Source organism: Anas platyrhynchos, chromosome 3 (assembly GCF_047663525.1).
Source record: "Anas platyrhynchos isolate ZD024472 breed Pekin duck chromosome 3, IASCAAS_PekinDuck_T2T, whole genome shotgun sequence".
Lineage (NCBI taxonomy): Eukaryota > Metazoa > Chordata > Aves > Anseriformes > Anatidae > Anas > Anas platyrhynchos.
The window spans coordinates 34,549,526-34,566,925 of record NC_092589.1 but is presented as its reverse complement, the minus strand read 5'-3'; the positions used below and the strand labels follow the sequence as shown (position 1 = coordinate 34,566,925).

The following is a 17,400-nucleotide window of genomic DNA, read 5'->3' as shown; positions in this document are numbered from 1 at the left end:
TGAGCTACCTCTGCCCAGGTCTTCTCCTCTGCATACATCCTGCTGAACTACTATAGCGTAACTTTTTCCTCTTCAATATCATTACTTTTCCCACAAGGCTTCTTGCCTTGAAAAGTCCTCTCATCCATGAGAACAGCCATTTTTCATCCAGTCAGGGGAATTTATGTTTTCTGTCAGCATCACTGACTACATAAAGCCACATATCTTCTTGGTATCATTGACCACAAGTCTCCTGTTTTAAATCAAGTGCAGGAGAGCAACATCACTAGCAAGTGTGTGCTTTCCATTAGCAACGGGATATTTTCTAATGCTATAAACAAATAAAAACCCTAGGTGGACCTAAATTCTAGGCTTCTTGATGTTTCTCACTGGTGTTATTACGGTAGCAAATTTTACAATCTTAAATGAAAAATACCTGTATGAGCAAGCTTGCATATAAAGTGTAAACTGACTTTATCACTGCAAAGATCTAATTACTAAGATTTACTCAATTTCTGACATTTCAAAATGTCTGAAGTGCTATCGTTGTCAGCATTTTACTACAATTTCTCACTGGAGCTCTGTTATACGGATGCTTCATCTGGTGGTCAAGGTCTTGACAAAGCAGGTTCTGTTGTCTCACATCCAGCAATAAGAATATTTAGGCAGCTCAGGCTTGCTTCTAATGCATGTAAGACACTTTAAATTAAATAACACTAAATATGTATGGCTGTAAGGGCTACCCATCTGAAACCTCTTAGAAGCCCAAATTCCAACCTCACTTTATTTGCAATTTCTAAATATTTCTTCTTTCACCTATGCTATATGACAGAAATAATTTTCCATCTCTGAATAGACTTTCATGTTATTACAGGTGTCCTCTGGTTTCACATATTTTAGTATAAGGATATCATTGCCATCTCTTTCATCATTTGCTATAGTTATGTCAGTACTCCTTCTCTTTCACTAATTTCTTTTGCTTTCAAAAATAGAATCCGATGTTCAGATGGCGAATTTTTTAAAAGTCAAGACAAGTAAAACAGCTTCTAACAGACATTAATTCTATTGTGTCACCCATTTTGTACAGTTCCTGTTACACTTCTTATGACACAAACAGCAACATATCATGCCATGTATTTAAGAGGAAAAAAAAAGGGACCTTTAGGTGGCAGGTTGATGAGTTAATATTATTTTTGCAGTATTACACCCAAACTGACTGCTTTTCTTACTCAACTAGTAACAGCAAAGCAATGGGAATGCAGGGGGAAGCTCATGCATTACTATGACTTGTCTCACCTTCACATGTTCGGCCATCTGCAGACACAGAAAAGCCCTGCTCACATATGCACTGGTAGGACCCATCTGTGTTCAGACACTCCCCGTGAGGTGAGCAGAGGTCAGATCTCTCACATTCATTGATATCTGCAAACAGAGACATTAGTAGCTTTGCAAATAACCATTCCCTTAATATTAAGCCTTAGTTCAATTAGTCTTAAATGAAGCTTTTGTATCTACCAGCTAGGCAAATCAGGCTCTTTTTCAGGAGTAACCAAATCTTGTGGGATCTTTTTAAAACTCTGTATAAGCACCAGTATGTTCTGATTTACCATACTCCCTCTATATCACTCTCTGCAATGAGGATGAGCAGATGAGAGTGATTTGTGAGATGTCAGGATAAGCTCTACACAAGCCAACATTTCTTCTGCATTAGGGGAATTCTCAGATGGCTCCTTCTCACTGCTTCTTGATTGCTGTATGCTTGTCAACTTTGTGCATCTGGCTCCATGTGTTTGTGTTACCAGCAGGTCTGGAGCTGCATCTTTTCCAGCAAGTTGATTTTATACAATTTAAAGCCAAATACTCATTTTACTTTTTTTTTTTTTTCTTATGGGGAGTGGTCCCAAAAGTTTGGTATATAAGAGTTCATAATCATTGTTCTTTTTCTGGAATTTAGAAAGCATTTTCCAAATACTGCCTTTCAAACTTACTTTTTATCTAAAAACCTAGAATTTCTTTCTGATTGATGTTTTCTTACCAACAGAACCTGCCATCAGAACTCAAAGATTACATACATTCATTCATTCTTTTTTTTTTTTTCAAGACATACATTCACAAGAATTGTAAAAAATAAAATAAATAGAATAAAATTGTACCTGTGTCATTTTGCTTTACTGAAACCTTTAAGAAGTTTTCAGTATCATGCTGAGATCTAACAAAAACTTAGAAAAAAAATACTCAAGATGTTTTCATCCATCGTAACAGATAGAATTTCTTACTCTTAACTGTGTCTTTTATTGCTTAGATTTCCAGCCATCTTTAGAGCCATGCAAAATGCATCAAAGTAGACAATAATTTTGATAGTCTAGATAAACTACAATTTCTGCACTATTATTTCAAGTCCCATAACGCCATTACAGAATTTTCTTTAATTGCAGACTGATTGTATCTTGTGTATATAAACCTTCTAGGCCAGTGTCCTGAAGGCATTGTGCATGTGGAAGAACAAATGCAGCCTGGGGAAGGTAATATCTGTATAAGGTGCTAAGGGAAAAGTCAGTGTGCTGCATTTCACACAACACCTACATATATGAAGTCTTCTATGAAATCAAGGCAATTGTAGACCAATGGCATACTCTGTGAAGCTCTTTGAAGGTGTCCAAGACAGGTAAGTTTGGAGATCAGCAAAGACAAGTGCAGTACAGTACCTTCTCAGCATGTGCACTGTTCTCAAAACTAAGCTGTCAGTGTTTTAAAACTGCCAGAAAAATACTGAAAATCATAAGAGCTGATTACACAAGGGTAGAATGACATTTAAGAGACAGGAAAACAAAATTAATAACGTCAGGGAAATAGAGTTTAATTTGTCTGAAAGAGAACACTACATACTTTATGATATTTTGGATTCTTTTCAGCTTTGCTCCTAACCAAAATACATGTTCTTAATTTCTAGCCTAAATTTTAGTCCAGATTCAACTTTGCAGACACTCATTGTGATAAATTTGCCAGTTTAATTCAAGAGTTCTCTACTTTCAATTATGATTTCTTTTGATGGTAAGAACGCTATGATTAAATCTCCCCTAATTTTTTCTTTACCAAAATACACAGCTTAAAATTATTCAATCCTTTCTCTTCCAGGCCATCATCTTTTCTGAGTTCATCTCTGAACTCTTTTCAACTGATCAGCATCCATTTTGAATTTTGGGCTACCAAATGTCCAAGTACAACCATGTGCCAAGAGCAGCTGCGTAAGTGCAAAATAAAGGTAAAAAACCCTTGCATACTTCTTATGTATATTATGCTTCTATCTTCCAGACAGTGCATTAGTCCTACTGGCCACAGGGTTGCACTGGAAGCTCATGTTTAGCTACCTATCTCTGACCCCTAAATCCTTTTCAATCACTGTGTCCCAGAAGGAAACCCACTATCATACACATATGATTGAGATTCCTTCTTCAATATGTAACTGGCTATATTAAAATATATATTGTTTGCTCCTACCCAGTTTTTTACAATGTGTTCAAGATCACTCTGCACTAGTGGCCTATTATCTTCATCTTTTACCACACCCCTAATCTCTCCACAAAAATTCTGTCAAAAATGTTTCTGTTTTTTTTTCTTACTATTACAGAATTCTGATATAAGAATTAACTTTCAGTCATTTAAAGATGTCTCTGTTTCACTGCTGTGTGAAGCATTTTGAAGCAAACTACTGAAGCAAAACAGTCATAATTTGCAATATAAATATGGCTAGTTTTGTCCAGTCCAAAATACAGGACAATAAAAATATATTCAAGATTTCATTCTCTGACTATTGAAAATTCTACTAGTAGATCTTGTAACAGCTCAACAACAGATAGCTTACACAGTAATAATCCTCTAAACATATTTAATTCTGTTAGTCACAGACTTCCCTTTATATTCTTTCATGGTGTCCAGCTCTGCTATTCTAACTTGTCTGTATCCATTGTATCAGCTCCCCCTTTCTTCCATTTGTTCTGATACTCATTTGGCTACTGTTCAAGTGGTTTCACACACCTTCTACAACAAATTCTTATTTTTCAACATTCATGGTCTTTTTTCTCGAGTGTGGCATTACCTGAAATGATTTCCAATATTAATTCACATTTTTCTGTTTACAATACTGTCTACCCCTTAGTTGGCTCCTAAGTGCTTTCAGTTTTGTGATATTCATTCATGTAGCCTATATACTTCTCCTTAACATAGTGGAATGAAGAGAATTAGATGGTAGGAAAGCTGGCACTGATTTATAGCTTGTGGTCAATTCCCCTTTATCTGCTAAAGCAAGGTCTAATACAGTACTTCTCTATGTTGAATGCAATGTTTCCAGCATTAGAAAGCAGTCACATGTAATACTTAGAAGTTTTGCACGGAATTTACTGTTGGTTGCATAAGATCTTCAACAAAGATTAGTTGGAATTTAGTCTCTCAGCTCAAGTCTAAACTGTGCATGACAGGAGCCAAAGCAAAGTCCAAACTCCTGGTCCTCCAATCATTTAGAGCATGAACATTGTACCACTTTTGAGCTCTGAGACCATTTCTTGTCTCATAAAAATGGATGGTAAAAGGGAGTGCTGAGGCATGCCTGGGTGTTGTGCCAACACAGAGATAGGATTCTTCAGACCCAAAAGTTGGGAAGTACTTTTTCTGGATTTGGCAGTGTTGGCTTAGCCTCAGGTAACACATTCTCTTCCTCCCCATTCTCCACAAAGTACTGCAAAATGTTTTATAGATGACAGAGAGATGACCTAACATGACTTGAGAATAGCTATAATGCTTTGTTACGACATCAGTTCACAAATATACAAGGTACTGTCAAAATAAATGCTACCAGGATTTGGGAAAATGCAGTGCTGAATCTCTGTGAGTGCTAACATAGATTTTCTTTCGTGTTATGAAGGCTGAAATTTAAGCCTCTTGAACTAATTTCTCAACTTATATTTAGAGACAATGATATTAAGTGAGAAGAGTAAGAAAGTACTACCAATCATAAATAAAATGAGTTTCTCCTCATTATCATGATCTGTGACCTTCCCAAGTTATGATTATAAACTTGCATACTTATAAAAATGATCCTGGCATTTTTAATAGCTAGTTCATACCTTGACATCCCCTATTTGCTATCTGCTGGAAGCCATCTGGACAAGTGCATTTGTAAGACCCATCGGTATTCATGCAGCTTCCTCGAAGGCAAACATCACTGTCTTGAAGGCATTCATCAATATCTGAAATAAAAATGCAACTGAATAATCAAATGATGTAAAAACTGATGAATTTTTTAAGTGATACTTCAATGCTAATGTAGCAGCTTGAAGCTACAGTGTCCTCTAATAACTACGTGAGGATGTCCTCTTAATTTCTTTCAGCATATTATCAGACCTCTTGTATTTCTAGAAAGCTTTAAAATTTGAGTTTGTGGATCATTTCTTTTTAGCAAACATATTGAATGTGTGTCATTTTAACTCTAATGAAAAATATCATAACAGACCTTTATATCAATCTCTACCTTACTACAATGGTGACTGTGGCATTACAGTAGTACAATTATCAAGAAAAGCCAACCAGCTGTGTTTGTCTTCCGAGAAAGACACAAAAAATGCCTACTGATACAAATTTGTATTTTGAAAGATGTATCTTCAGACATGTTTAGACCGCTGCACAAAGTTCCCTGAGCCTGAACTGACCTGACTCAGATGTTGTCTAGAGCATGTGCAAGCCCAGGCATAGCTGGTGTGCCACACCAGACAAGACATGCCTATGGAGACTACTCACAAGAGAGCCACGTGGACAGAAGGCTTGTAGCACACAGACCACACTGTGTGTACAGCTGTGCTAATGGTTGTTTTCTCAGGGGCAGTTTATGTGATGCAATACAGCTATTTTGCAGGCTTAGCAGCTTCATTACAAAGCTGAATAGTTGATTTTGCGTAGTGCTGCACCTAAGCCATAAATCCAAACGAAGAGCCAGGCCATGCAGGGTCCAGCTCCCAGCTGCCTATCCACCACATTCCCAGTGCCAAGTCCTCAGTCTATAGACTGCCCTAGTGTCTTGACGTTGATGGGGTAAACATGACACATAGCTGGGAAAGATTCAAGACAGAAGCTAGATACAAAACAACCAAATATTTCAAGAACATATTGGCATACTGGATATTGGCATTGTCTTTACCAAAAGTCTTTTCTTTCCATTACCTTTCAAAGGCAATGGCAGCCCAAGAGAGGAAACCTACCATCCAAAGGCAATGGCAGCCCAAGAGAGAAAACAGAGCACAGGTACAGGAATAACTCAGCAACTGCCTACATTCCAGTGATTTTACATGGTTTTGTTTCACTACAACTAAAGATCACAAAGTACTTCATGACTGGGTCTCTGTTTTTAAAAGCAAACAGAAAATAGAAGAAAAATCTCAGAAGTAACTTGCCCCTTTCTCCTCAGTGATCTACCTTGTAATCAGTCTAGTCTATTGCTCTGATGGGCCAGAGTTTCTCCTGAAAAAACTGACAAAGAGTTTTTCCACTGCCTTGGAATATTCTGACTTCTTAACCACAGATTTGACATAACTAGAATTGCAACCTTTTCATGCATTTCAGGAATAATAACAATTGTAATTAAAAAAAGAGGACATGACCTCATTTCTATGTTTATCTCTGGAAGGCCTACACTGTACATCAAAGTGCAACTATCCTTGGGATTTAATCTATTTGATTAAAATAAGAAATAGTGATTGCTTTCTTACATATATGAATGCTATTGCAGATAAAACTGCACTTAATACTGACAAAATTGTGACCTTTTGATAACCACATGTTTTATAATCATTTTCAACTGAGAAATAAATTGTGGTTTATTTGAAAAACAGCAATTAATTTTGACTGGGAGCATGAGAAAAAAATTAACGACTCCCCTGCGCCGAGTTAATGCCAAGCCTCACAACAAGAAGGCGTTTTCTGCCAAATTCAGTCAAAATTCATTATTTTCCATATAGGACAAAAACCTCCCTTTCTCTGATGGAACTCTTCATAGCTCCTATGGTTACTGCACAAGAATCTCGAGGAAAAGCAGAGACACTAAGTCATTCTTGAAGTGTTCGGTACTTTCTATCACCCTTCACAGGTGTACATCTAGAGCATTTGGGCTAGCAAAATCTCTGAAGACTGCTAGGAGAGCCCAAGTTCTTTGAGATGTACAGTCTACATGTAAGTTCAGATAGCCCTCAAAGGAGGCTGTAGCGAGGTGGGGGTTGGCCTGTTCTCCCACGTGCCTGGTGACAGGACGAGGGGGAACGGGCTTAAGTTGCGCCAGGGGAGTTTTAGGTTGGACCTTAGGAAGAACTTCTTTACCGAAAGGGTTGTTAGACATTGGAACAGGCTGCCCAGGGAAGTGGTGGAGTCACCATCCCTGGAAGTCTTTAAAAGACGTTTAGATGTAGAGCTTAGGGATATGGTTTAGTGGGGACTGTTAGTGTTAGGTCAGAGGTTGGACTCAATGATCTTGAGGTCTCTTCCAACCTAGACAATTCTGTGATTCTGTGATATTTCTGAAGGTGAAGAAAATCAGAAGAGGTGAACTTTCAGCAGATAAAGCATTCTTACAGAGAGCAGAACTAGCATGGTGTGTTCACACTTGGTTTCCAAGGTGCAAAAAGCAGTCCATAATGTCACGTACTTCAGAAAATATTGAAGGGATATAGTGCAAGTACTGAAGAATTTCTTCTATTTCAAGATATGGACAGATTTTGTGGAAAACTTTTAATACTTATGAAAATCTAAAGCGAACAAATTGTCTCTGCAGAAATTAACCACTTTGTCACTGGATGGAGCAGCTGTAGACTTTGTTACAGACTCTTGTGAATGAGACAAAGGCTCTGGGGTAAGGGAACAGCTTTACCTGTTTTCCCTGTATGAACCAATTCCTCCTCTTTTGCCTTGAGAGCTTCTGATTTTTTTTTTTTTCTTGAAAATTGCCCTTGAATTGGAACAAGGAAGAGATGAAGATAAAGTAAAGCATGGACCTCTCCTGTCAGCCCACATCACAGTGATGGAAAGCAGCAACAGTTACTGTGACTTCCCGGGCTGTATGAAATGTGCCAAAGCAGACTGAAGAGAAGTTCTGGAAACTATGATGGATTTACATTAATTTCTGTATTTTATTTGCTCTTCCTCACTACAAGATGGTTTAACTAACAATTTTCCAAGCTCACACTCTTTTGACAGCATTTACTAGTTCAAAATCTTTCTCTGCAGACTTAGTGGTTTGTAAGGCCTCTTGCTGAAGCAATTTAAATGCTTGAAATGGTTATGCGTCCCTCGCTCCCATCCTATCCCTCTCAGCTATGCACAGAGGAAATAAAGAAGACCGTTTCTTGCGGAAGGCTGACAGGCTAAAAAGTCATAAATTAAACTGAAGCAATAAAAAATAACCATCACACATCAGGGATAAAGAAAGTCTAACAGAAGAACAACGAAGTACTAACACAAGCTGCTTGAAGAAATATTTGGAATCTCATCTGTTGAAGTCTGTTAAGAGGAGATGAGATGAGTATCTGTCAGGAATGACACCACACAGTCTGTTCTGTCTTTAGGAGGCAGGCTTGACCTTGATTGGACCAAGAATCTTTGATTCTTGACAGTGTATCTCCGCATCTGTCACAACTCACGAACATGTGAAGCCAAGCAAAAACAAAATTCTTTGACACAAGTTTCTAGTGCCTTGCATCGTCAGCCACATTTCTTGAAGCTGATGTAAGTGATACTGGTATTCACCAGGAATGCTGAGATGATCTTAAGTTCTTCTGTGACTATATTCTCCAAACAGATCAGTACCGAAGAGATTATAAGATATCCTTATTGCCTCGTTGGTGAGAATTTCAAGATATGTTGTCACTCATTAAATGTGGACAATCCCATACCATTAGCACTGATAAAGACTGGTCTGATATCACAGGTTTGTCTTGAGAAGACAGCACTGTGTCACAGCTTGGGGGAATTGCTCTTTTGCCTGAATCAGCTGAAGAGGAGGATTATTGCTCTGGGTGAGAGGGTGATCATGCACGCAGCACTCCTGTTAGGTTATCTCCTAGAGTGCTGTGTGCATGATAACCTAACAGCAGAACACACAGCGGGGAGAACAACAGTAAGGAGCTCTGTCTTTTCCATGGTATTAGCAGCTACAGGAAGCACACCAGAGACCAGAAAGTTTATTTATGTTAATACCACACCTACAATAACAGCCTAATTGAGAGGTTTTTTCCTCTAGGGTAGGAGATAAGGAAACACCTGAGGTAGAACTGTTTCTGGGGCTCACTTATGAGAAACCTCACATGCTCAGGATGACTGTTGAGTAGTGCAGCAAAAGGCTATATGACCTGATATGATACCACAATGGAGAAAAGGGAGCAGGTTTGAAATAATTCATTAGAAAAAAGTATCCGCTTGCCAATTACTGGACATTAAGCTGTTCTACTTGAGAGAGAATGTGGCTGATTTGTATAACATAGCATTTCTCCCTAAATTTGCTATAGATCTTTCACCTCTTTTGTTTTTAAAAGCTCAGTACACAGATTGCTTTCTGAGACAGTGAAAGCTCTGAGCTCCACCAGATCCCCTTAAAGCTCATCTTATACTGCATATTTTCTCTTGCCAGTGCACATGGGGGATTCAAGCTTCCCCAAACCAGCTGAATAAGTTTTCTCTTAGCAGGATCCCATGTGAACAGAGTATGCTGGCAGAAGCTTTTGTAATACAGAACCAACGTAGAGCTCTGCAACAGAATTTGAGCAACGAGATTTAGAAAAGCTTAAGTGTTTGGGGTAACAATGTCAACTGCTCTTTCAGTCTTACTGTTGGGAAATACACATGCTGATTTCTTGCATGTGAAAAGATGACAGGCACTATTTCTAAGAAACAATAAATATGTGGCTGTGCAGGAGGGGACTGTTGAACGGTTGAGAGTAAGGTTCTGCAAAAGAAAGAGGAGCAATATGTCTTTCTATCCCAGTTGCAAAAGACTTCACGCCTACGGCTGAAATACACAAGATCTTATTGAAAAAAAATGAATCAGTAGCTTAAGTCCACAAGCTTACCTTCACACTGATCTCCAGTAGAAGATAATGTGTAACCTTGGTTACAAACACATCTAAAAGACCCTTCTGTGTTCCTGCAGTGCCCATTCACACAAAGTGATCTGTGCTGGCATTCATCTATATCTGTAGCAGAAAAGACAGTGATAATATAACACATCTGAAAATACAGATTACTGAGCAAATAGTGCAAAAAATATATTTGAACAAAACAGCGAAGGAGAGTGTCAATATGAAGTACTGTTTCTCTTGGTCTTGTATTTATTAACAAATGCAGACAGTCAACATAATGCATAAAAATATATGAAATTGCAGATTGGATGTTTTCCTCAAGGTGACTGCATTCACAATTCACTCCCATAGTGTCAATATCCATCAATACACAAACAGGTACCCACAGACAGACACACTGCTTGTGAATTCTTTTTGTTTCTCTGTATCTGGCAAAGGTAACAAGCTAGCTGCTCCAGTGAGTCAGCTAAACCCACAAAATACTTTCCAGCGGGATCACCACCTTTTAACAGGGTATGGTTACATACACACTGACAGGCTGTTCTCCTATTCGGCTGTACATTGACGCTCCTTTAAATACTCGCCTTGTAACAGTATTAATCCTCTAAGTATAGGGAAATGTCTCTTTGCTTCCACAACTACTGCTAATCCCTCAGTGCTTCAGTTCTCATAAACTGGGGTCAGCCTGGGTTACCAGATGGACTTGAACACTGAACTTAAATTTTCATATGAAAATGTCAAAATAGTGGAGGGGAGCAGCACTTTGAATTCAGAACACAGCACATCCTCTATGAGCTAGGAAACCTGTTTTCACTCTCTTACTTATAAAAAGTTTGTGAAGAAACTGTAATTAAATCTATATGGCAGGTTGTTAGTCACTTCTAGGATTTAGGCACGGCTGCATGTTGTTCTGAAAATATACTGCAATTCAAACAGGAGAAAGTTACTCAGTGAGTTTTTTTCTGGTCTGTGTTATGGCTATGTAGTCTGACCTCTTGAATAATGGTCCCTTGTGACCAGAGAAGTTTTGAATTTAAGGATCACCGAATTCTGTGGGGCTGCATGAAGTATCTGGGCACGTGTACGGATCCTGACTTTAGAAGGGTGCACTTTAAGAAGAACTGTCTGCACATGCCAGCACAGCTTGGCAAAGGCTCTTTTCCATGAAAGGCTCAGAGGAAGCAGTCAAACTTTGTCTACATACTTTCCCCAAGACTGGTCTGCTCTGTGTCCTGGACAGCACATTTAACTCACTCAAGCCACTTAACGTACAGTGATGTTTTGTTTCAAATTTCCTGACAAAGTTAAATGAATGATTATTTAGTTTTATTGTATTATTTTAGCTCTCAGAAGGCTGAATGTGTTTAGTGCTATATGCAGACACTTATGGGAAGGGAATATAAAGAAGAAAAACAGCTGACAAGAAACTCAGGTTTCTGTGTGCTTCCGCAGCTTGGAGACATTATCCCAGATTTTCACTTCTGGTGGACAGGTTGCAAGGAGTCCCTAATGCCTGCTGTTCAAGGAGGAGAGAGATACTCATACTTCATATATGCACTCTGTGCTCTCTCTCAGACTGCTGTGCTCTGGCTTCATAGCCAATTTTGTTTCACTGGAGCAGTACCGATGGGAATTTTAGATGTGGAAGAAATGCAGGACCTGACATTCTGGAGATACAGGTACTTGTTCGTAGAAATATGATACCACACTCATTTTCTACTAAGTATCTTGCTTGAAAAGCAGCAATACCAAAGCAGGCATCAGCTCAGCATTTAAGTGACGCTACTGAGTTCCATGAGAATGTAGCCTGGGTTTTGTGATTTCACTCCTTCACATGAAAGAATAAAAGATGAAAAGAAATGCAAATGCCACACTAAAAGGTTAAGACAGCAAAAGCCACTGTCTCCAAACCTCGAAAATGACAGAAATGTCAAGCATTTTGCAGAAATTCCAATCAAGTAACATAAATATTACTAAACATTGTTGATTGGCTTTATAACCCCAGATGTTTTATAACAAATCGCAAAATGTATAATGTGACTATGTAAGCCATAAAATAGAAAAAAACATTCTTCTTACATTTTTGGTAATTTAGCCTCAGTGTTGTACTTTTGTTGTCTCCATGAGGAAGAATACTATTAGATGAGAAATGTTATCTAGAAGTGCAACCTTACAGAATTTTAATCATATTCCTTCCTACCTTCACACTGATCCTCTGATGCAGAGAGTTTGAAACCTTGGCCACAAATACATCTGAAAGACCCCTCAGTATTTTCACAACGTCCATGTGTACAGAGATTGCCATACTGACATTCATTTATATCTGTGAATACAAACAAAGCATAAATTAACTTGGTTACAAATATCTCTCAGGTGGGTGTGGGAACTGATTCAAGTTCCGTCATAAGCATAATCACAACCAGCTTTCCTGTCTTTTTGGCCTTGTCAATCCCGTGGCAATTCTGATTAAAAAAAAAAAAAAAAAAAAGAGAAATAAGGATTTGAATTTGAGCTGGCCTGTGCTCAAAGTATACTCACAACCCACATGACTAAAACAATGCTTTAATCCTAGTACTGTAGTTCAGGTTAACAAATCTTGTTTTTTTTTTTTTTTTTTTTTTTTTAATAGTGTTTGTACTATGAACTGTGTGTCTACATCATCCTTACTTAAATAAGATCATTTTTGCCCAAAATTTTCCCACAGTGGCTTAAGCCACTGAGAGAAAAGGGATAGAAAGAGTAGAGTAGAGTAAAAAAGAGGTCAGCACGTGCTGGCACACTCATTCTTGCATTGCATAGATTTACTCTTAGGAAGTATACGTAACTACGACAAAAGCACAAGCAGCTGCCAATACCTTGTAGCCATCATCACTAATACTTATGCTATTGCAAGAAACAATCCAGATAACCCCAGATGCAAACACAGCTCAAGCTGGCAGGGCTGTGTTGGAAACCGTTCTCACCAAAATCACTTTTGAAACATCTGCTCTTGTCACAGCTCCCACCTGCTGCCTCTGCTCATTTACCTGGAGTGAGGGAACAGGAAGGTTCTCCTTGGAGCAAGTTCTGAACTCAACCACACTTTTCTGCTGTTGAGTTTTTGCTGTTTTTTAAAGCTAGGTCAATTAACGTACAGCACTTAAGAGTTCTCCAGTGCATATACAAAACATGTGCATGTTGCACATTACTAGATAATGTTTTTCAAATGCACTTAAGGGAGGCAGGTTCTAAAAGACATAGCTAACACATGAGGAATTTCAAGAGGATTTCTGTACTTCATGCAGATCACTTGTAAGGCTAGTCTATACAGGCAACAAAGAACTCAACTAAGACTTTATAACTAAAGTTTTAGAAGCAAAATCCAGTTGCAAGCCAACCTTTATTCACAGGCAGACTCAAAAAGAACTTTTTTTCCCCTTTTAACTATTTCACAGACACATTTTCATCTTTCTCTGAAAGGAGAATATTAACTAGGTGGACCACCCTGTTTAGTCAACATGAAAATTGCTGTGTTACTACTTAATCATTTTCAGGTATTCCTTCTGAATGCAATTTGTAGAAAAGAAAAAACAAACAATAAAAACAAATAAATAACAACTTTCTTATAAACCCATGCAGAATTAATTCAGAATTCTAAACTAATCAGTATTGTCTTTTTTTTTTTTTTTTTTTTTTTTTCCACCTAGGGGTGGTTTTCATTTACACAAAATAAAAGTTTAACTTCCAAAATGTAATTTATTTTGAGGGTACAGCTAACAGCAAGCAGGTGCCCCTGATTCTATATATAAAAAAAAAAAAAAAGTATTTTTTCAGCTCTACTGAGACAGAAAAAAATTAAACCTTATTTGCTTTTATGTCAGAAATCATGTTACTCTCAATTATACTGTCTTTTGCCACCACAAAGCACACAAAATCTGTCAACATAAAGTAAAACTACTGATTGAGGCACTTGAGCTATTTAGGCAGCTGTAGAACAGGGAGAGATGGAAAGATTAAAAATCTTTAATTCATCTCATAGCTTTTATTAGCTATTCTGGATATCTGCAGCGAGTATTTTCCTTACATTTATTTACCACTCATAGCTCTCCACATGGTACTGTATAACCTGACTTTTGACAAAGCCCATCCATGCTCAGACACAAATGAAACCACCATGATTATCCATATTTCAAATGATCTGTCTCTGTCAATAAAGCCCCTTTGTTAGAGGCTGGCTAAGAATACGAAGCGGCCTCCACCCTGATGACAGCACAGATCTGCAGGTCTTCTGCTATGGCAGTTCAGTAGGCAATACTACTTCCATCCTTCTGCAAGACTAATTTCTAAGATTCCTTCCTACCATTTCAAAATGACCTCACTGAACAAAACGGAAAACACAGAGAACCTAACCCAGCAGTTAGGCACACAAATGAAAAACAAACCTGCTTCTTACAGGTTGCTTGTCACCAGCTTTTCTCCAAGCTATTTGAAAACAAAGTTGGCAATATAATTTCTGGTTTTTAGGTGGGACCAAAAGATCAATATACTTCCCCATAAAACCAGCAAAAAAGCCAGGAACAGAATCTAGGTCTTCTAAGGTGAAGTCCAGAGCTGTACCTGATTCTATCAAGTTCTTTGCAGGAGGGCTAGGAGTATATGGATTGGCTCTGCTGGCCTCTGTACTAGTTTTGAAACCTCTCGACTAGATTCCTAACACTTTGCAAGCAGAATATTCTTAGTTAACTGTGTAGCTGCAAAATTCACCACAGTAATAACAATGAGGATGGAGGGGTCTAGAAATTTTTGTAAGCCTTTTTTATTATTTTTCCATTTATTCATTAATACACAGAAGTGTGCTCTAAATTCAGATACTATTTATTTTTATTATATGTCATGATACATTACTGTATTAGAATGTATGTATTTGCAGAGAGAATAATTAAAAAAAAATAGGGGTTGCGTGTAAACTTAAAAATAATTGTTTCAAATAGTCCCTGCACAACATGAACATGTGATGGGATCTTGGACAGTAGCAGCAACTGCAAGACAGCAAGGAGGCAGCGTGTGCTGGTGTCATTTTAAATTCTTCCACTATGTATCTCACATTGGATACTCCTAATTAAACTGCAGTTAAATATATTCTATGTAAGTCTGAAGTGATAGGCTTGCCTTCATTAAACAACAGGTGATATGTTCCTAGATTTAAATCCTGCAAGGCTAAAATATAAACACCACTAAAGATCCATAGAATTTTTCTGCTATACTTTCTAGGGCATCAAGTGCCAGCAGAGGAATGAGCTGAGGTAAAAAACACTGAAAACAGCCCTGGGGAAAAACAGCAGAGCTTCAACTGACCTCAACTAATAGCAGAAACAACTGAATTTATGGAACAATGGACTTAAATACCCATCATACATAACTTGGCATATATTTTCCTTTGCAGTGTATTTAAATGATACCATATTGAAAAGCTGTAAGACAAACTGTCTGCATTACATTTTCTAAAATGCATATGGCTCATCTCCAACATGATGTAAGTCTAGGATAAACAGCAAATGAAGACTGATCACATCACTAATGATGTGAGTGAGACGTCTAGGCTTAAAACATTCCACAAAACAAAGGGAAACTATATGCAGTGATATGAGGAAAAGAAGCATCTGCATCTTGGAACAAATACTTATCCCTTACATGAATTAGATTTGTTTGTAAATCTGAGCAAAGCAATGATTTCTTGCCTCTCAATTCTACTGCTACTAACTTGGTTAACAAGAATGGCCCAAGTGAAAGGTACCCCATGGAACTTTCAACAAGGCTGTTTTCACAAATAGGCATATATATATCAAACTTGGTATCAGAAAAGAACACAAAATCAAGGTAAGTTTACCTTAAAAATAAATAAATAAATAAAAAGAAATCTTTGAATGTTTGTAACAGAATGAACGTGCCACATTCCTTGCAAGACCTGCAGGAATACAGGTAGGTGGGAAGAAGCAAATCAAAGATGTGTATCAATAAATGTGTGCTAAGAGAAACACATCAATCTCTTTAAAACACTTTATAGCTTGATATAACTCGATAAAAACCTATGAAATTACCTGAGAAATACTTTCCTGCACAATAAGCCAGATTATAAGACCAAATAATGCAGCTAGGGCATGCTGATAAATTGTTACAGAGGGATGTTCACACAAAAATGCTGTGCTACAATATGCCTTTATTGGCCAACAGAGTGATTGAACAGATGAAATCTGTACAACTAGAACAGTGGCGGGTTCTGACAGCCACACCACACGTATTTCAGGTGCTTCACAGCAACCTAGCTCTAGTCTTGATGCAAAGATCAAAAGCCCATTTGTGGTTGGAGCACAGTAGATGCCCACCTCCCAGTGTTATTTTAATACTCTGAGACTGCTTTATGAGCTGAAACAAATCACAGCAATGGGGAGTGATTAGGAAATCAACTGTTGAAGTGCACTGCCAATCTGAACTACAATAATAATGAAAAGACTACCTATGTAGGATATTATCATTCTATGTTTAAGTAACATGGTTACTCAAACAACTGTCACAAATTATAGTGCACATGTATATGCACACAGAGCAGACAGGAGTATTCACTACAGACAGATCTTCCACAACTGAGGTCAAATTCAATTTTCTGGCAGTGCCACAGGAAATAACACTCAAAATTGCAAAAGATTTTATTTCTTTTTGTGCATTAATTCACTTTTTCCTGTTTATCTCAAATAGCTAAAAATTAATTTGAAAAAAATATAATCTAACTATTAAAAACAAATAGACAAAAACAATGTGAAAAATCTGTCCTAAAAAAAATAAATGAAAGCGAGAAAGACAAGCTGTTAAAAGATGTGCTGAATAACACAAGATTTGCTGGAAGTACAGATAATTAAGGTATTACTAACAAGTGCTATGAGCGAACTCCCATATCCTGTTGAAAAGCCTGCCAGTCACAGTGATGTGTTAGCACTCTCATGACCTTTCTATTTGTAAAATGCCTCCAAAAAATGGCTTAATAGCATTTCACTGATGATACATTCCTTTCAGACCTGTGTTTTCTATTTCATTTTTTGAAACTAAAATTGTCTGATTTACAGTCTAGATTTAGTGTTCTAAAACTAAAATTATATTTCCTCAGTCATCCCATGTCTGAGAACTTAAAATAATTTCAAATTTAATTTCTCTTATTTTCAATTATTATTGAATGAAATGGGGAACCATGGCACAAGTGCTATCATCAGGTTTTACCATCGAGGGAATAGGAAATACAGCATCTTGGAACAAGAACTATAACCAGAGATACAAACAGTAC

At 37.6% G+C, this 17,400-nt stretch overlaps 1 protein-coding gene across 16 annotated transcripts in view; it reads right to left on the bottom strand.

Moving 5' to 3' along the window:
• LTBP1 (latent transforming growth factor beta binding protein 1) overlaps nt 1-17,400 on the bottom strand; it is a 201,462-nt gene that overhangs the window by 40,486 nt on the left and 143,576 nt on the right. For all 16 annotated transcript variants that reach the window (XM_038176452.2, XM_038176455.2, XM_038176453.2 and 13 more), the window contains 4 exons: nt 12,289-12,411; nt 10,080-10,202; nt 5,100-5,222; nt 1,276-1,401 (listed from right to left, as the gene is read on the bottom strand). In XM_038176452.2, the coding sequence (XP_038032380.1) occupies nt 1,276-1,401; nt 5,100-5,222; nt 10,080-10,202; nt 12,289-12,411 (495 nt within the window). The remainder of the gene's footprint in view (nt 1-1,275; nt 1,402-5,099; nt 5,223-10,079; nt 10,203-12,288; nt 12,412-17,400) is intronic.